We start from the raw sequence: 20,383 nt of genomic DNA on the forward strand, positions 1-20,383 counted from the left end.
TTCCAGACGCATTCCACTTTTTTTTCTCTCGTCATCAGACATTCACTCCAACCCAACAAGGAACCACATCAACTTCCGATCACATTCTTCATTTGTTCCTTCATCCTTTCTATTTTTATTTCCATTACAGTAAGGTGATGTTGAAAGTTTCATAGAAGCTTGTTCGGCTTCTTCCCCCTCTTGCAAGGCTTGGTTTCATAATCTTGGAATTCTACATGATATTGTTATTTTGTGCAAATAAGAAGAAAAGTAAAAGTCCCTTAAATCAAAGCATGGCGGAGGCAGTATCATGATTTGGGGGTGCATTAGCACTGGCATCTGTCCAGCCAGGCTTAGAGCGCCACTGCATGCTAATGGAAGTAAACTAAATATTCATTTGGTGATGTGATGGTTTATTTATTTATTTATTTATTTCAGTTTTGAACACATTCTCTGTTATTTGTTGACTTTGATACTGGCAGTGTTTAGAATTCACATTTTGAAACTGTCGAGAATTTAGAGCAGTTACTTTTTCTTGTAAACATTAAATCCTCAGTCCTCAATCCTCGGGACATGAATCCCAGTGGAAATCCGTGGTGGATTATCAAAAAGCCTGATTCCGAATGTAAACCAACAAATCACATTCAAAGAATTAAAAGCAATAATTCAAGAAGAATGAAACCAGATTACCTCTCAACTGTGTGAAAGGCTCATGGGGAACATGCCAGCCAGGATTAGAGCTCCACTGCAGGCTAATGGAAGGACATCTAAATATTCATTTGATGATGTGATGGTGTCTTTCTTTCTTTCAATTTATTTTCTTCAGTTTTGAAAACATTTTCTATTTATTTTTTTACTTTAGTATTGACATTTTGGAACTTTTGAGAATTTAGAGCAGTTATTTTTTTCTTATAAACATTAAACCAAAAAAAAAAAATAATTAAATGTAGCCACGCCTTTTGAAACAAAAAAACAAACAAAAAAAAACTTTTCCATAAATATTTCAGGATAATATTTGAGATTTTGTAAAATTTAAGGATGTCGAAAAAGTTTTCATTTTCATTTTTTCAAATAAATAAAGTGCAGTAGAAGTGTAAGCGCTTGGCGCCTGGCCTCCTCGTGAGGAGTGAATGCAGCGCAGCTCGTGCGCCGCTGCCGGTGATGTGATGTCAGACGGCGGGCGGGTCATGTGAAGGGCAGCAGCCGCGAGGTTCACGGAGAGTTCAGCCGCATACATTAGGTAACACATCGCTCCTCTGACATAACCGGTGCGAAGCAGGCCGAGTTGAGACATCCGTCAATAAAGAGGCGATAAGAGAAGAGAGGAGAACAGAGACAAGTCCCGCAAAAAAAAAAACTTTGTTATGCAAAGCAGCCCCGCACCGCAGACCTGGACGCGTCACGCGCTCTCCTCTCCTCCGGTGGACCGAGCGCGCGTCCAACATGCGCACGGTCTTTATGATCGTCTGCGGGAAATATAGGTTCGCCCCTGCGTGCACACGCCCCTCCGAGTGCAACACAGGCATGTCTGAGCCATAAACACTGCTTGCATGAAGTAGAGAGGAAACTGCACGTGAGGAATCGACCGTTTTCCGTTCTTTTTTTCGTCACTATACGCGCGACTCCAGACGGATTTTATTCATCATGTTTGACTTCATGGAATTTCAAGTTTTCTGTCCCGGAGAAATGACGGACTTCTACGGCAGCTCCAGCCCGGCGTGCATGCTGCAGGAGCAGGAGGAGGATTTGGCAGCTTTCTTTCCCGAGCTGATCGAGGCAGATTGGCAGGAGCGTCGATGCTCGCAATGTAGGTGCAAACTGCAGATGTTCGCTAAAATAACCCAGGAAAAGTTCATTTCTGTGCATTTTCTCAATAGGGATTGCGTTGAGTCAATGCATGTGATCGTTTCTCCTCACAGGCCCGTTTGCACCCTAAATTCTTCCCGAGTGTGATATGATACCTCATGAGGACTCAGCCATATTCAGCCTGAATGTGTGATGTTGTGCTAATGATTTAAATGCAAATCTTACAGATATTGCATATGTGTGCGCATATTAATTGAATAGCACACATTACCTATTCAAATTATACCTGCAGAAAAGCTTTGAAACATGCACACAGACATGCAAGAGAAACTCCAACACCCTGAAGTAATAAAACCATCAAACTGCTAAATAGGTCTTGATGAAGGTTTGTGACTGCACCTAGAAGTGCTTGCAAACTGAGCAAAACAGGAAGTCAATGTATGGATTGTAAAGTATCATGTATAGTGTGTATCTTAAGTTCAATCTAATGACTTGTGAAGTGTTTTATGTACTTAAATGCAAGCAACTAACTCCATATACAACAACATTGAAGCCTGAGTCTGTGTAGCAGAATTCATAGCATGCTGCCATATATATATAGCTGCAAGATAATAATTGAAGTTTGTCTTTAATTATATTGGATAGGTCTTCATCAATATTTAGTTTTAATGGTATCATAAATGGATGTTTAAAAGTTTGCTGCTCTGAAGCTGTTAAATGTCTGGTTTTAATGTGAAGTGTTGCTCTCTTTCACTCTCTGCTGAAGCTTTCTCTCCCCACAGATAAAGAGTTATATTGTGAAGCAGAGCTGCTGTGTTTGAGGACCGGGCAGCTCATGTCCGTGAGGTGCTCTGTGTTTGGGCCTGTGCAGGGCAGGGCCGGTCAGTTTGGGGTCACCGCGGGTTCACCGGACGGTCACTGGCTCAGGAGGTTAGGAGAGAGCCAGACTGCTGTCAGTGCTTCAGTGAAAGCACCAGGAGAGCACTGAGAGAATGTAAAGTCCCAACATAAGAAGTCCTGCATCACAAATGTCTCTAAGACAGACTATATGTACATTAGTACAAATACACAAACAAAGGAGGCAGTTATTCTCTTTCTAAATTGTCCACGATTGTGGATTCAATAAATTTATATCACTGTTTTTAACATTTCATCCAGAATGTTTTGAATTAATTTATTTTTTCTGTTTTTAAAAATGTTCTTTAACATTTTTTCCTCTTTTTCAGCCCATTTAATACTTGTAAATCAATAATAGGTAAATATTAAAGTGAATGATGGAGTACTCATACTTGGTAAGAGGGAAGAGTTTGCCTCCTGGTTTTGATAAAGCAATAATTTCTTGCATTTTCCAGATTAATATTTACTGTAAAAATACTAAAAAAAACATAAAAGTATGTTTGAACTGTGCACATGATTGTTTCTCATGATTGTGCAGGTATGAAGTTAATCCAGTGTCATTGAAAGGAGCTTTCCCAAAAAAGTTATAAAATAGTCAAGTGTAGTTGTAATCTCAACTTTTCTGAGAGTTTCTGCTGCTCTGCATTGATTTTTTTTTCAATTGAGAAGTTTTTTTTACAAGTAGAATTTGTATATCCTTAGCAATTTAATCCAACAGATTTTGTGTTTGTTATCTGTATTGACTATAAATTCTGGACATTTCCTTTAGTTTTACTATTTCATTGAATTTTCCAGTGATTTTCATGAGTGCCCTAAAGGGATGAAGCAGTTAAAAACAGTTTTAGGGTTAAAAAAAACAAAAAAAATATGAAATGAAAAAACATTAATTACCATGAGATCAGACAGTTATTTGTTTTTTTGGATAATCTATAGGGAACATTTCTTGGAAAAATACCAGCCTGGATTTAAATCTCTTGTTTAGACTTGATGTTCTCTGAGGTTAGGCATACATTAAATTGATATTTTCACTGAATTTGTATATATAATTCATATGCAATGAAAGCCTCATTTATGAATAAATCACACACATTTAAAAGTCACATTAAATCCATATGGAAAAAAGAATGCCGAAGGAACTTTTTCACACATGCAAACTGAAACTGTCTGAAAGAGGTTCAGAAAAGAAATAACCTTTTGAACTCTCATTAACAATTATGGCTTTTTACCTCATCAGCTCCAAGAATGCAGCACTTGTGTGGCGAAAATCTGAATATCGCAATGAAAATTATAATGTTAAATAATCTGCTTCGGAGATTTTTGAGGAAATTTCCAAAGAAAAAAAACTGAATTAAAAAAGAGTAAAGATGGATATTCATAGATCTCAAAGTGAGAGACACTTATGAGTGATTTGTTTTTTTCATGTAGCATCACCTATGGAAATTCTGTAGTTGAAATGACTTCATATTAAATATTCAAAAAGCTGGTAAATGATGCAACATTACAAGAGAAAAACAGATTAAAAAGTAATTTGAGATTAAAAACATCAATTTAGGATGACATGAGTTAATGAAAACTAAAAGTTAAGATAGTGGATTATGTGATAGAAAATGATAATATTAGAATAGATGTGAAAGGAGATTATGTCAGTTAAGTAATCTGGGATAAAAACTGAAAAGGCTCACTGACATAAATGCAGATGAAGCAAAGGGAGTTAAATGTTGAGATTATATATGAAGTGCATTTTAAAATACTTTTGAATAATAAAAAAATTTGAAGATCAGTTATCTTGCATCATTAATGAATCCAAAAGAAAATAAATAGGACTGGAGATCAGAGGTAGAACATGCAAACTCTGCACAGAAAGGCCTGAACCGGGGGTCGGAGTGAAGCGACAGTGCGAACCACTTCACCACTGCGCCCCCACCGCTCATATCGGCGATTCAGCAGCATTTTGCGTGTGTGAGTCGGTTTGTCCGGGCGTTTCAGCGGCAGACTGAGCCTTTGTGTTTCCATTCAGCTTTTCACTCCTGCCCGTCTTTCTTTACTGTAAAACAGAGCCTCATAAGTTACCTTTAAAAATGATCCGAGCCTTCAAAATCGCCGACACCCTCCAAAACTCCGGGCTGATTGAGTGTCTGCCCCGCACAATGCCTCACATCAAACAATACCACCCAAATTGGGATGGAGGCAGCCGTTTCCCTCCCTGCCCCCGACCACATCACTTTCCGCCGCCTCGGCACACACACACTCTTTCTGCCGCTCTCATCAGTCAGCGGGGCTCGTTTCAGGCTCCTGCATTGTTTTGCGTTGGGGGGAGCGGTCGGCCTGACGGGGGTGTCCTCATTTGACCCGCCGGCTCCAGGTTCAGCCAGAGGCCACGGGTTCAAGGGGATGGAGATGAGCAATTTTTCTCGTTTTTGTCCCCTTTTCAAAACAGCTCTCGTCGTTTTCTGTCAGGACGGGAGTGGTGGAGGTGAGCGGAGCAGCCGGGATCTCTGTTCTGGAGCCGTCCGGATGTGGGACGGCCGTGTGGGACAGACCAGTGTCTCAAAGTGTTGCATGACATTCAAAACTAAATATAAGACTCAGAAAACTTTTCCTCGGTCAGTTCTCTCTGCTTAGCCAGAAAAAAAAAAGAATAATGTCTTGCAAGGGTCAGAGGCATCATAGAAATTCTTAATGTCCTTTAAAGAGATGAAATGCCTCATCGGAAAGATGCGGCAGCTTGAGGGCATTAAGAGGGAAAAGTGGCAAAAGTACTGGCATGAATTACTAGAGGTAGAAAAAAAATAAGTTCTTATTTATCATTTCTCAAGTAAAAATGTGCGGACTGACACGCACACGCACACGCACGCACACACACACACACACACACACGCACACGCACACACACACACACACACACACACACACACACACACACACACACACACACACCATAATTGAAGTCATTGTAACATTGTTAGTGCAGCCACACCAGCTTAATCATTAACTCTGACACTGATATGATTCATGTTGTGTCATTTTCTTAATAACAACCTGCAATCACTTTAAACACAATGACTTCCAGTTATCTTAGACGTAGTGGCAAGGTGTTGGCATTAATTCAGAACTGGCGTAACGTGATGACAGCTCCTCAAGTTTGGGTAGTTGCTCTAATTTATTCTCTGCAGCTGTGAATAAGCGTCTGCAGAGCTTCATACTAATGACATCTCAGTTTTATTCATTTTATAAGCATTTTTTTAAAGCTTCATGCCTCCTGAAGCCAACTGGCAGAAATTTAACTTCAGTGTAACTTTAATTTGTGCAAACCTGAAGGGGCATTGATATTATTCAGAACTGGGTCTGAGGGACCTTCCGTGCTGACGAGGAAACATTTAAAGCTAATACCCACACGTGCATTCACATTTATTGCCAACTTTGAGTCATCAGCCACCCCAACATGCATGTATTTGAACTGCACTTGTAGAATTATGTAAACAGCTCAAACTCCGGTATTGTAGGTCATCTGGTTGTGAGGCCACTGTGTTAAATTCTCTACCTGCAGACTGCAGTGTTTGCAAATCGGTCAGAGATAAAATAAAGGCTGATAAGAGGAGTGCAGATTTGCACAAAGGGCCCAAACAGATAACGGAGAACTGTGAACTCCTGCAGTCTCTCTGTGATCATCTTGAATTATTTTGTGATGAGTTTTGTGCAGGAAATTGCAGATTTTTGTGTTATTCTGTTTTTCTTTTGTGCACAAATTTGCAAAAACTCCTGAAAGTTACAAAAATAATGAAATAATTTTGGTTTATTGAGAATTACTCTCACAGTGTAACTGTTTTCCTGCATGCTTTAATGCCACCTGACTTATTTTGAATTGCTTCAAGTTGTGTTTGGAACTGTGCTTCAAGCAGAGATAGCAGCAGGGATTGCATCAAGGTTCTGTGTTTTTTTTGTTTTTTTTTTTCCTTTGAGAAGACACATCAATTGTGCATCTTCTTGACGTGTGTGTGTGTGTAATAATATCTTGTGATGGACTGGTGGCTTGTAGGCTGTTTTCATTGGTTGAATCATTCGAGCATAGAATAGCTTATCTTCACTGAAGAGTTTTAACTTTCCTTGTGTTTAGTTTTTTTCATAATCACACAGATTTATAACTTATGGGGAATTTATCGTAATTAATTAGCTGTTTCTCAGTACCTAGAGAAAACATATATGCATAGAGAGAACATGCAAACTCAATACAGAAAGCTTTTGCCTTTCATGTTTAATCAGATCCGAGCCTCAATCCAACACAAGTACATTTCTCCCTAATTGGATTGGACACAAAGGGCTCTTGTTTCATTTAGTTTTGTGAGCTACTGCTGGATAAAAGCAGAATATTTCCATCAATAGCCACATTAGTTCTCTTTATTTCATCCTCAGAGTGTCAGATCAGAGTGTGAGCTTACATCAGTTTCATTCTACAGCACTTCGGATTTCAGAAAAAGGTTCGAGCGTGACGAAAAGCGTCATGAATTATCTCCTGTTACCGATCATTTTCTCAAGTAATAGATTCAATAGCGTGACTCATAAGAGACTTGACCTCCTGTTTATGATCTCATATGACAAACTAAGTCCTTCTCATTTTAAAAGCTGCGCCGCTCGACAGTTAAATGGCTTCAGCGTGACAAACGATGCCAAGATTCATCCTAAGTGGGTCAATTTTCCGTCTGTCTCAACAACCCTGCCAGCAGAGCGATGGCGTTACGGACTCGGCTCCGGATCCCTCCGCATGAATCAAAGCACGATCCGGTCGCTGATTGTTTTAATGTTCTGAGGTGTCGTATTGTGTTTCTGCAGCAGTGGAAAGCCAGAGTTCCAGCTCCAGCTCCAGCTCGGATGACTTGTTCGCCAGCCCGCCGTCCCCGCCGCCGCCCCCACGCACTTACAAGCCCTGCTTTGTGTGTCAGGATAAGTCCTCGGGCTACCACTACGGAGTCAGCGCCTGTGAGGGCTGCAAGGTAACACACACTGTCCCCTCTGTCCCGCTCTCAGGAAGCAGCAGCTGCTCTGCATCCAGCGATGCCCTTCAATCCAAAGTGCTCTTGTCTTTGAGTGATCAGAAGCAGCTCGAGAGAGGGGTTTCAAACATGCGGCTCGCAGGCCAGAACCAACCGCAAAGGGTCTCAGTGATCCCCCACAACATGAGAGAAGCATTTTATTGTTTCCTGTAGATATAAAATGTTATTTTACTTGTGCAGCTCAAATTGTTTGGTCCCTGAACACATCCTTTGGCACTCCCTGTAGTACATGCAGTAAATCTGCATGTATGAAGTGTGTTTTATCAGGATATTTTATTGCATTTTCTCATATTATTTGTTATCACTTATAGGAAAAATCATTTTTGCAACATTGAACTTGGGACATGACGCCACATGACTGTGATCAACCCGGTACATATGACAATAAAATCCATTTTCAAACATACCTCAGAAACTTGTATTATCCTGTGTTTTCGTTCCATTTTATCATGTATTATTATTTCACCAGTCTTATAATTTTGAATCTGCTCAACAGGCTTAAAAAACTGTTTATTGTGTCTTTTTCAAATGCTGTACCAAGGTTAGATCCGTATAGTCTATAATTTTTTATATAGATAATGTATTTACAATCATGCATTTTTTAACTGTTGCAGGAATCTTAACTGGATGTATTGGAGTTGTCATTACTTTATTCCTGTACTCTCTTGTCATTTTTAAGTTACCATTTGTCACATTTTTAACTGTAAGCTCCACACCTAAACAAGGTGTTTTAATTTAAACAATTTTATCGACTACATTCGTTCAAGTTCATGTTTTACTGTGTGGATTTTTTTTTTCTGCCTAAATCCATTTGTGAGCGTTGTATTTGCACATGTGTCATTATTACTGCATGAACTTCAGGCGGCTCTTCATCATCTTCAGCACTTCGGCGTCTTCGATCGTAGTAAACAAATCCGTCCTCGTGGCCTTGTGGTTCATGCATGATTACTGTCACATCCTGGTGAGGTGAATTATTAACCTCTTCCTGCGGCGTCTCCGCAGGGCTTCTTCCGCCGCAGCGTGCAGAAAAACATGGCGTACACGTGTCACCGCGACAGGAACTGCATCATCAACAAGATCACCAGGAACCGCTGCCAGTACTGCCGGCTGCAGAGATGCTTTGCTGTGGGAATGTCCAAAGAGTGTGAGTGCACGACGCATCCTGAGTCTGCAGCGGGCTTTGTGGAAGCTCATCTGCACCAACCAGACATTTACTGTTTTTGTACATTCTGGTATTTAGGAAAACTGAAATTCCATACAAAAAGGTTAGGAAAGGACTTTGTTACAATGTTTCTTGACATTAAATCACATACTTTTACTATGCTGGGTTTATTTCCCTTTCAAATGTTCCACATGTGTTACTGAGAGACATTTCTGTTGATTCCTTTTTTTATTTTCATGAAATCTGTGCCATAGAGAGCGGGTTGTGGATAGTGGATATGAGGCAGTGGGTAACTGAGCGAAGGGGGTGAAGCGAGCAAGATGTGAGAGGTGACTGAAAGTACAGTACAGAGCAATTTCAACGTCAATTATTAACTATCAGCTTGTTGTTGTTTTGTTTTTTTTGGATGCAAGTAGGACAACAGGAACAAACTGCAAGCAAATTTAAATGTTGAAAACAAGTGGAAAGGAAGCTTATCAGTCTGTAAGAACATTCAATTTTCTATTATTCTGGGTTTTTTTTTTTACAATCACCTGTCCATTTGTTAAGTTTCTGCTGGAAACTGTGCCATCTTTCACCAATACCTCATACTGTTGCTGCTGTCAGTGTTATTTATATAGCTCTTTAAAACCGACTACAGCTGACCCAGAGTGCTATAGACATAAAAACCACATGCAGGTTATATTGAAGCCATTATCCTGTCACAGTTCACAACTCTTCTCTTGAACAGCAAACATGCAAACATATCAGGAAGCCTTGAGATAAGATAAGTGCTTTATTGGCTTGTTCAGGGTTGTAGTTTTGTGGTGGGATGGACTCAAAGTGCAGACGGGGTCAAAGCGTAATGTTTAATAGTGCTGTAAAAATTCAAAATAAGAATGGCTTGTTTGGAGGAGGGGTTAAAAAAAAAAAAAAAAAAAAGCTAAGCAGTTCAGGACCAAAAAGCAGGTAAATAACTAAAGCGACTCAATACTGACACCCAATGTTCAGCAGAGGCATGATTTTACAAAGACCTGGTTTCTGTTGTTATATCATTGCAGTTAATTTGTAATCTATCAGAGACGCTGCAGGTGTTAAAGCAGCTCAACCATTTGCTTATATAAGATTTCATTTGCAGGTTTCTGATCATTAGGATAAGAAATACATTCCTCCGAACACTTCCCCAGTTTCACTTGATCTGACTCAGACCGTGAGCTGTTTGGCACGTGGGGATATTTTGGCTTCCTAAAGATCTTGAGACTCTCATCAGAGTGTCCCAGTTCTGATCACAGTGCACTGGGAACAATGCGGCCCGTCGGCCCCGGGCTGTGGCTCTCGGGCAGTATTCAGGACGGCCCAGCTTCTTTTGGTGGAAGTTATTGGGGCTGAACGTCTCAGGACAAAAAGATCCACAGACAATGTTAAGGCCTGAGCGAATGACTGAACATCCTGCGTGTGTTTGTAAAAGAAAACCGAAAATCTTCCTCTAATGTGAACTGAATCGATAAGTAATGATGGCCAACAACTGAATACCTTTAGATATTTTAAATATAGTAATGCCAGTACTACAGGTAGATAGTGTATGTATGCTTAGACAATGAATATAATGACTATGCCGTCCATTTTTTCTATTTTTGGGAAGCAAACTGCAAAAAAACTAAATGTTTCCAAGAAATCAAGTGCTGATTTTGTATTATTAATTCATCCACTGCATTTTAAAGATATTTTTATGCATCCTGTAGTGAATTGATGATAGATGCCAAGATTCATCTGTAATATTGATATTTGTAAATGGAAATTATTCCTTCTGTGTATGTTAGTTTTATATAAGTAAGTGTTGATAGTGAGAACTGAAAGACTGAACTGAGTCTGATGGGATTCAGTTCCACGTGTGAAGACCGTGATAAAAAAAGGAAAATTTATTGTTGTTGATGAAGAAATTATAAACCTGCTTTTTTTTTAAACGTGAACATTCACATTCTTTGAGATTTAAGCCATTTCGTATATTTTTTAGTTTTAAAGCATTAAAACAACTGAATTGTCTGTGACTCTAGATAAGAAGCACTTGTCAGCTTATTGCATGTTTGAACAACTCCAATTCTGCACCAGAGGGTTTCATTAGAATTGGCTTCATGTTGAAATTGGAGTCATTTTCTATAGTAATTGTCTGGTTTTGAGAAAATATAGACAAGAAATAAAACCTTTCACATTCAAATTTAAGACTCTAAGAATTTAGGAATTTAACACTCAGAATTAAATAAGACTGTACATGACCCCTGAATTGAAATGTGTTTGACACCCCTGATATAGAGAATCTAGAAATTCACAGATTCATTCACAGATTCATACACTCATTTTTGACGGTGAGCTCTAGAATGAACTTCAGTTTTCTTCAATTCATCAATTCCTCTGTGTGTATGCAGGCCACATTTATCACTTTAACATGAAGCAGAACTCCTACTCCATAGAAAATAGGATTTACAGTAAAAAAGGATCACAAACCAGACTGAAGTCAGCGTTTTGTCGGTTTGAGTGAAGTAACCCTCCACTGTACTTACACACAGCCCAGATCTCTGTCTCGTTGCAGTACACTGACCTAGATAAGTGAGAGTGTGTTATGTGAAATGTGTGGCGATGGGGCGGCTCTGAAGGATCCACCCATCCACATGCTGGCGTTGCTGCTCGCCGGCGCTCAGACGTACACACGTTACATAAACGCATCACATGTAGCAGACGGATGCAGGCTATGCAACCGCGCATTGGCCGCCGGAGCCGGCGTGTAATTTGATCGTGCTCGGAGTGTTTACACAATGACAGAAAGATGTGGGGCATGCAGAGGGAGGAGGAGGAGGAGGAGGAGGAGGAGGAGGAGGAGGAGGAGGAAGGCCGGGACGTGTTGCGTAATCCTGAGCTCCCCTGACATGTGCGTGGCTGCCTGAGCCAAATCAGTGGGACGCTGCAGAAACGTGCTGACACCGTTACCAAATCCATTCCCAGAAAACTAACCGGGTTATCTGGCTTCACGTGCTCCCCGTAGTGAGAAATAATCCACACCACTCGCTGCATGTCGATCCAGTTAACACGCTAGTGTTTGGTGGATACTGCAGTTCTTTATGCTTTATTGGGCTTTTTGATTTCTTGTGAGGAACAGAGTGTTCGTCCCCTTTTCCTTCACTAAATCATTGCATGTTTTATGCATTTTATCTTAATTATATGAAAAATCAAATAAGAAGATGCAAGAAAACTGCTCTATGTTTTTAAAAGTGACACCAGATAGTGTAGTAACACACATTTATTTTATTGTTAAGTCACTAACATTGTATTGGAAAATGTTATTTCCCAAAAAACTACAGTACAGACATTTTTTTCAATAGGATAAAGCCGATTTGTAGATTTTGTTTTTTAAACTACAAATGGGAAAAAAAAAAAAAATGTGTGATTTAAATCTTTGTTTTGCATTTTGCAAGAGTGAATCTTCATATTAACTTCAGTGTCTAAGTATGGAAGTAGCAGCATGTTTAGGTTTAAAGTATTCAGTTTGCACATATTTTACATGCCTAACACACTAACCTGGGTAAGTGTGCTGGAGTGACTGACCGAAGTGGCTTCTTGAAGCAATGTAGGTGAAAACCTGCCAGCAAAGTTGCTGCACACGAATAACCCAGAGCTTCCTGGCTCCCTAATCCCAATTAAAGGACTTATGAGTCCGAGGCTTTGCAGCAGTCCTGCCACGTTTTTGCACAGCTCCTCCTGATGCCTAAAAATGCTTCCCTGTGACATGGCTTGGATGTTTTCACTGACGTTGCCGACTCCTCCCTTGTTATATCATGACATCTGTCAGTGTGTAAACAGCTGAAGTGCTTTCCAAGAATGGGAGTGGTGGCAAGCGTTGTTTTTATAAGAGAAAGGTTGGACGCAGCCTGTATTCATGCAACACATTCAATTATTTTGTCAACACAAGCTGTAGTCTAGGAACGAAGAGAGGAATTATTTTAAAGTGATAGATGATTTCCTGAAGCATTTGTACCATTGTGACAAAAAAAAAAACAAGAAGGACAAAAAAAGAGAACGTGATGGCTCCACTTGAAATATCATATTTTCCAGAATATAAGTTGTGCTTGTTTTAGATTTACCATCTGGCACAGCTGAATTGTAGAATATGAGACAATGAATCAATGAATGTGTCTTATTTATATAATTTATATGTCTTTTTTGTCCATTTTATGATGCATTTTTTTAAAAATAGGACTTACTATATTAAGGTGTAGTCGACTATGGTAATGGAAAAAATGTCCTTTAATTCAAAAATATCGACAGCCTTTAGCAGTTTATCAGAAGAAATTTGTCACAAACAGCATCACAAATGCACAAGCAATTTAAAAATTAAAGATGTTATACAACTAATTAAACCAAAGTCCGACAGCCACATCAACCATAAGCCATTTATACAGTCTGAAAACTCTGCGACCAAAGAAAAGACATTTTATAGATAATAGAAATGTAAATGTTTTGATTTGAGAGCAGAAGCAAAAAAAAAAAAATGTGGGCGTTAAAATTATAATAATGCCACTTCTGTCCTCTGGGAGGCAGCAGGGAGTCACTGTTCTTTGTTGGCAAAAACTTAAGTACTTAAGATTTTTTAAGCCTTTTTAGTGTGAATCTGCTGCTTCTGTTCTGATTTAGGAATATCAGTAGAGTGACTCACTGCACCCTCTTGTGGTACAATATGGTATTACAAGAATGAATTCAACCATTAATTAAAAGTTTTATTTTAAGTTTTCACTCTAAAATGATCACATATCACTTCCACTGTCTATTTTTATTCCTGTAAAAGATGCACAATCACCATGTCTACAGAATTATTACACATGCAAAATGCCCTTTCATGACCTTAAAACAAAATCATTATATCCTCTTCAAAATCGTGAATTTATACTTCTTAAACAATGTATTGACTGGTGTTTTTTCTCCTCGGCAGCTGTGAGAAATGACAGAAACAAGAGAAAGGGGAAGAAGGAAGCGGTGAAGATGACCATCATGGAGACGTACGAGCTGACGGCAGAGCTCGGCCTGATCGTGGAGAAGATCTGCAGAGCTCACAGAGAGACCTTCCCTGCCCTCTGCCAGCTGGGCAAATACACCACGGTGAGTTACAACGCCACAGCTGAAGGTCGGAGTCCTTCTAGCACAGAGTTTATTCATGAAAAGACTCCAAGTTTGAAAACACTGGTCAAGAGAAGCATTTTTAAAGTATGTAGTTTGCATGTTCTCTATGTGTGTGGGTGGATTTTCTGAATGTGCTCGAGTTTCGATCCGTAATCATAAACGTGCTTGTCAAGGTTGAATAGTAATAAAAGTAAGTAAGTAATAAAAATTAATAATGAGTGAAGGATTGACGTCATTTCAATGACTTAAAGTATTTTATAGATGGCTAAAAGACTGGAAGAATTGAGTAATCAGTCCTTTTGAATGCTGAGGAAATAATTCCAAAAAGTTTTATGATTTAAGCTCTCTCTGGAACTTCTTCAAGATTTTTTAGTGCTATTTTTATGTTCAATAACCAGATTGACTTGTGGTTGAATTAACAGGAAACAACACAGCTGGCTCGTCCGTCACACACAGGACAAACTGCATTCTTCCTCATGAACCAGTCCTCCTCTGACAGTAAATATCAATGCGGTGACAAGTTAACATGATGACGCCCTTTATGAAAACTTTTCAAAACACGTCGGCTCAAATAAGAGCGAATGGTGCCTTGCGGGCGTGTGCTGGAATAGAAGCTCTAACAGGAACACAACCTGACTGGAACACATTCCTCTGCTGTTCAGACGATGGTTTCGAATCAGTCAGGCTCTCTGCCACACCAACAATCTTTTCTTCAGTTACTGTCTCAAAAAGTTTGGTAAAACTTTGAATGTTGTACAAAAAGTTCCACATTATTTCGGCTGGCATTTCAACATAGAGTTGTGTTGTGAAATGCCAGTGATTGAATCCAGACCGTCTTGTTGTGAAGCAACAAAAAGGACCACTGCACCATAATTATATAGAACAAAAAAAAGTATGTATAAAAGAAGATGGTGTCTGGGGACAGCATAAGAAGGTCCGTAACAAAAACAACCACACAAATGTTAAGTTTAACAGTTAAACATGGCATCAGTGGTGCAGTGGTTTGCAGTCTCTGCTTTTAGGAAGAATGTCCTGGGTTTGAGTCTGTTTTGTGTGGGGGAGTTAGAGTGTGTCCCTTTTCTTGAATTTGCTCCAGTTTCAGTGACCTGTGATGGACTCGCTGTGCCCTGATTAGAGAAGATGAATGGATATTAAATACAACTTTGCCTGCATCTGCATGAATAACCAGCTGTTTGCCTCCATGTTCATCATGTAAACTTCATAAATAGACAATCTAAGCGTCATGAAGGAAAGCAGTTGTGTCATTTCATGTTCGAATCGTGTCTTGGTGCCGTTTTGACTGGTGTTTTTCCTCCGTTTTCCAGAACTCCAGTTCGGACCACCGGATCCAGCTGGACCTCGGGCTGTGGGACAAGTTCAGCGAGCTCGCCACCAAGTGCATCATCAAAGTGGTGGAGTTCGCGAAGCGAGTGCCCGGCTTCACCGGCCTGACCATCGCCGACCAGATCACTCTGCTGAAAGCCGCCTGCCTCGACATCCTGGTGGAGTATCGTTCTGACTCTCCGCCTCACTGTCTTACTCTCACCCGGTGGCACTCTCGCACTGACGTGCAGAGAAGCTCTTTCTGTGACTCACGCCTTCTTGGAAATCTTGACTCACATTGTCAGTGGATGTTTGCGCCAAAGACGAACTGGAATCCAGGCTGGCAGACAGACAGCAGCCCTCAGGCTGTGTTTCCACTCTGCTTCAGCTTCCTCTGTCATTCAGTGCCAAGGCCGTCTGCAGAGTTTACCCACATCAGAGAAATCACACTGATCAGCTGTTTATAGATATTTTAATTTTTTTTTAAAACAAAATTAATAATTTGAACAAAAAGCTCATTACTCTAGAGCTTCTAGAGTGTCTCAAACTTCAGCTTCGTTTACCCATCATCATTTTTGTGTTTTCATTTCACAAAAGTTTGGTGTTTCCACAGGAATGGCTGAAACGCCACTCGTGCCAGCTGTTGTGATAAAACAGAGAACAGTACGCTGAAAACATTGAAGCCCCGTTAAACTGTCATCATTTTGTTCCACAGTATCCGTATGAGAATGAAATGTGTCTCCTCGTGATCCAGATGACTGTGTAGTAAATGTAAACTTTATTGGAGAAGCGCTGTGAAGTGTGAAGCGCACACACTGCGTTCACTGTTATGAATGAATCCCTCTTCCACATGTGGAGAATTATTTACTATGAACGTATCGGCGTTCGTGTCGGTCTTATCCTGCTGTGTCTTGTCTCGTCTCAGATCCTGAGGATTTGCACCCGCTACACTCCTGACAAGGACACCATGACCTTCTCTGACGGGCTGACCCTGACCCGCACTCAGATCCACAACGCCGGGTTCGGGCCGCTCACGGATCAGGTCTTCACTTTTGCCGGGCAGCTGCTGCCGCTGGAGATGGACGACACGGAAAGTGGGCTCCTCAGCGCCATCTGCCTCGTCTCTGGAGGTACTGAACCAGCGCCGCCTTCGGGTCGCAGCGTCATGAAGCGACAGATGCTTTTATCTCCTGTCGTCTCCGTCCCGACAGACCGGCAGGACCTGGAGGAGCCGTCGAAGGTGGAGGTGCTGCAGGAGCCGCTGCTGGAGGCGCTGAAGATCTACTCCCGGAAGCGGCGGCCCAGCATGCCGCTCATGTTTCCCAAGGCCCTCATGAAGATCACAGATCTGCGCAGCATCAGCGCCAAAGGTGAGAGCGGCTAGAAAAGTGTCTGAACGCTGTGCCGCGACCTATGAACAGAAATATGCATCTATCAGTGTTTACTTCTGGCTTATCTGCTTCTTTTATTGCAGCCTTTTGTTTGTGAGTGAACGATAAGATGGAACTTTATTCCTGTCATGATTCTGGAATTCCTGCTTTATTCACTGGAACTCTGCACACTTTATGTTGGCCGCCAGTCTGAAGCCCCGTTTACATGTTTTCAATGGAAAACTTTTGCTGTGTTTTAGATGTCAGTTCACACAACAGTAGCACAACGATCCACATTACTGACCAGTTATTATGTTATTGGCTTTAAGTGTTGTGTTCTAAATGAACAAAAGTGACTAATTATTTTCAGCTTTAAAGTTAGTGCAGTTTTTCTTTTCTTTTAAGAGATGTTGAAACAAAGGAATTTCCTGTAAAGCAGAATTCTATTCTATTCTAAAATTACATTATTGTTTTCATTATTACCAGGGCTGTCAAAAGAAAAAAAATTTAAAATCGCGATTAATCACAGGATTGTGATTGTTAATCTTGATTCATCACATTTTTAAATTGCATGTTTGAAATTCTTTTATTGATTTATTTTTTTTATTTCAAGGCAGTTTTAATCCCTTGATTTAAAGCCTTTCTTAACAAGTGTCTCAATTGGGAATCAAATGAACACAAAGAAAGAATTTTCATTTTGATCTTTTGTATTTAAAAAAAAAAAAAAAAAAAAAAGCCATATAGACCGACTGGTCTACTTCAAAACTACATCTTAAACAAAAATGCTTCTCCAGTCTGGTCATGAAACCATGACTTAGGTGGAGGTAACAACTTCCAAGTATTAAGAGGAATAAAAAAACATTGTGCTTACTCTGAGAGATTCAATGTATAAAATCGTAACATTAGCAGAACGATTAATCACATCCTAACCTGAAGTAACATCAAGCAAGTGATCTGTGACACTGGCGAGAAATTTCTTCTTCATTCGTGGAAATCAGAACACTCTAGAATATAGATGGCCACATTAAGATATTTGTAACATTTTCAAGCCTCAAATGAAGAATGTGATCCTCATAATTCACCTGCACTGCACGGGGCTGAAACAAACAAATCACGTTTATTTCACCAGGAGCGGAGCGCGTGGTGACGCTGAAGATGGAGATCCCCGGCTCGATGCCACCGCTCATCGAGGAGATGCTGGAGGATCTGCAGAACCTGGAGCAGCAGCAGAAGCAGCTGGTTCTCGCGCCGCCTCCTCGCAGCACATGAGGCGTTTCCTCCCTCTGAGACTCCCTCCACGCAGCCCGGAGGCCTTCTAGTGTCTTACCTCGGTTATTGTCCAGACCAGTGAATGATCACAGCTGGATCTGCTGAAGTGACTCAGTGTCTATTAAAAGAAACTCAGCGGTCACATTAACACCACTCTGTGAGCTCCGTCCGGTTGAATGTGGACAGATGCAGTGATGTTTCCAGCTCCACTTCATAAAACCTCCTGAGAATCAGCGTTTCTTCACTGTAACTCGTCTTTACAGTATTTATGTCTGCATGAGCTGCCACACACATTCATTTTTACCTCACCAAATAACACTTCTAGCATTAGTTTTATATAGATAGCAAGCATTGTTACTTTTTTTTTATTGTTAAAATGTCTTGTATGTTAATTTTTTTATCCATTTGTGTATAAAGAAAAGGGAATTACACATTTTAAATACATTTGAAATCAAGTTTTCTCTCACAAAGTTGAATGTTGAAAAAAATTAGAAAAAAAATAATGTAGCTGTGCTGATATGTGAGAAATAACAAAAAAATACAGCAGTGTGTGTATCAGCTTATCACCTGTTGGATATCAGAGTCCAACCAGGTAAGGTGAGTCAACCACTTCTCCCCCTGGAGCCTCACCTGGAGCCTCCTCTGAGGCCTTCAAAATAAAAGGACAATGGATGTTTTTTCAGAGCTAGATCTCAATGCTGGCCTCAGTTTAAAAATAAAAATAAAACCATGACTCATATTTGACAGGCTGTATAATGTAGTTTGAATTACAGCATAAAGTGATCTTGAAATGTTAAATTTACTCTCATTCAGTTGTTTTTTTTTTCGTAAAATTTCGGCAAATCATGAGTTAAATTAGGGGTGTTAAACATACTGCAAGTCCCGCTGCTCAAAACCATCAGAGATTCACCAAACCACCAAGCAAATCGTAACTTTTGTTTTTTTTTTTTTTTTTTTTTTTTTTTTTGGAAAACAGTGATTTTGTGGCACTGCCATGACAAACAGCTACCTCATTTATTTCAAACTAATGTTTGGTTTTGTGAAAATATAAACATTTTCATCATGTATACTCTGCAAGTTAAAATAAAAAGGTTATTATAGGTCTTTTTTTGCCAGTCCAGCCCACTCCAGATGAAACTGAGCTGAATGTGGCCACTGAACTGAAATGAGTTTGACACCCCTGACTTAACGTGATGATATGAGCAAGGTCTCATGAGGGATCAAACCGGCAACCTTGAGACGGGAAGAGAAATGTTTGATACACAGATGTGTCCTGATTTGGATCTTGTTTTTTTTTTCCACTTTTGTAAATGGAAAATGTCATTCCACACTCTAACAGAACATATCATCTCATTTCACCATCAGTACTTTTTATGTTTCTCTCATTAAAACAGGGGTCTCCTTTTCAAGAACAGACCTGCCATACATATAAATAAAACTAGATACATGAGATAGAATGGCCAATATGTTTAAACTAGATATTGAAATAAAAACAGATTAAAACCAAAGCTTGAAACAAGCTTGTATTCAGTGCTGTTGCCTCAGAGCTCATTTCTTTTCCTGTAGCGCCATCATGAGGTCAAGAGTATAGAGTCTTAACACATTTCTGCACCGGAAAAGAAGTCGTATTACACTGCAAATGCGTTTAGAATGATCTGAGATGGGAATCTGAAAATGGGCTCCTGGATATTGTGACTGTGGTTAAATTCAAATTTGAAACACCTGTTGCATAAGTACAGACTCACAAATGAACCTATTTTGAGAAATGTTTGCTAAATTTGAAAGGTGAAAGTGAAACTGAATTAAGATTGTTGCCTGAAATCAAGTCAATCAACCCCCCCCCCCCAAAAAAAAAAAGAAAACCCCTCTACATTTCATCAAATCTAACAAATATAAAAAAATAATCAGTGCTTAAAGGGGAATTATATCGTATGTGTCCTCTGCAAGAATCCACATGTGCCTGCTCAAAATGTGCGAACTGTGTCCATAATAGAACATTTATTACTTTTTTAAGTGTGGTTTCACTCTCGTTCATGTCCTCACGTGTTTCTTGATGCTGCATTTATTCGTGCTATCACGGAGAAAGACTGCGGTTCACATGATTTCTTTGTGTATTAAAGTTTATTGGACATCACTGAGCCGTTTCCTGTTTCCTCAGAAGCTGCGGGGCCTTGTTATGCTTCAGGCTTCACTTCACGAGGCTTTCAGGTCATTTAAGGTCGCGCGAGTGTTTTAAAACGTGGTCTCTGGTTCCCCCTGGTGGCCATAGTAAGAACTGCACAGCGAATGAAGGGAAATGATCATATCAAATGATTTGAATGGATTTATTGGCAATTTATAGAATAGAGTGCTACATTAAAAATGCTGATGTTCCTAACACATCA

General features: G+C 40.0%; 1 protein-coding gene across 1 annotated transcript; it reads left to right on the forward strand.

Moving 5' to 3' along the window:
* Positions 1–1,584: 1,584 nt before the first annotated feature.
* On the forward strand, positions 1,585–18,764 carry LOC115396373 (retinoic acid receptor beta-like). The gene is made up of 8 exons (XM_030102231.1): positions 1,585–1,786; positions 7,510–7,670; positions 8,733–8,874; positions 13,850–14,016; positions 15,363–15,539; positions 16,286–16,490; positions 16,572–16,730; positions 17,860–18,764. Exons 1-8 carry the CDS (start codon positions 1,624–1,626, stop codon positions 17,997–17,999), a joined length of 1,314 nt encoding a protein of 437 aa, XP_029958091.1. The 5' UTR covers positions 1,585–1,623; the 3' UTR covers positions 18,000–18,764.
* Positions 18,765–20,383: the final 1,619 nt, after the last annotated feature.

The sequence above is a fragment of the Salarias fasciatus genome, chromosome 11 (assembly GCF_902148845.1).
Source record: "Salarias fasciatus chromosome 11, fSalaFa1.1, whole genome shotgun sequence".
Classification (NCBI taxonomy): Eukaryota; Metazoa; Chordata; class Actinopteri; order Blenniiformes; family Blenniidae; genus Salarias; species Salarias fasciatus.

Excerpts from the sequence above, each read along its gene's own strand:
- LOC115396373 (XM_030102231.1), top strand. The coding sequence starts at position 1,624 with ATGTTTGACTTCATGGAATTTCAAGTTTTCTGTCCCGGAGAAATGACG. Across the intron at positions 1,787-7,509 it reads GGAGCGTCGATGCTCGCAAT|CAGTGGAAAGCCAGAGTTCC; the intron begins GTAGGTGCAAAC and ends GTGTTTCTGCAG. Across the intron at positions 14,017-15,362 it reads AGCTGGGCAAATACACCACG|AACTCCAGTTCGGACCACCG; the intron begins GTGAGTTACAAC and ends TCCGTTTTCCAG.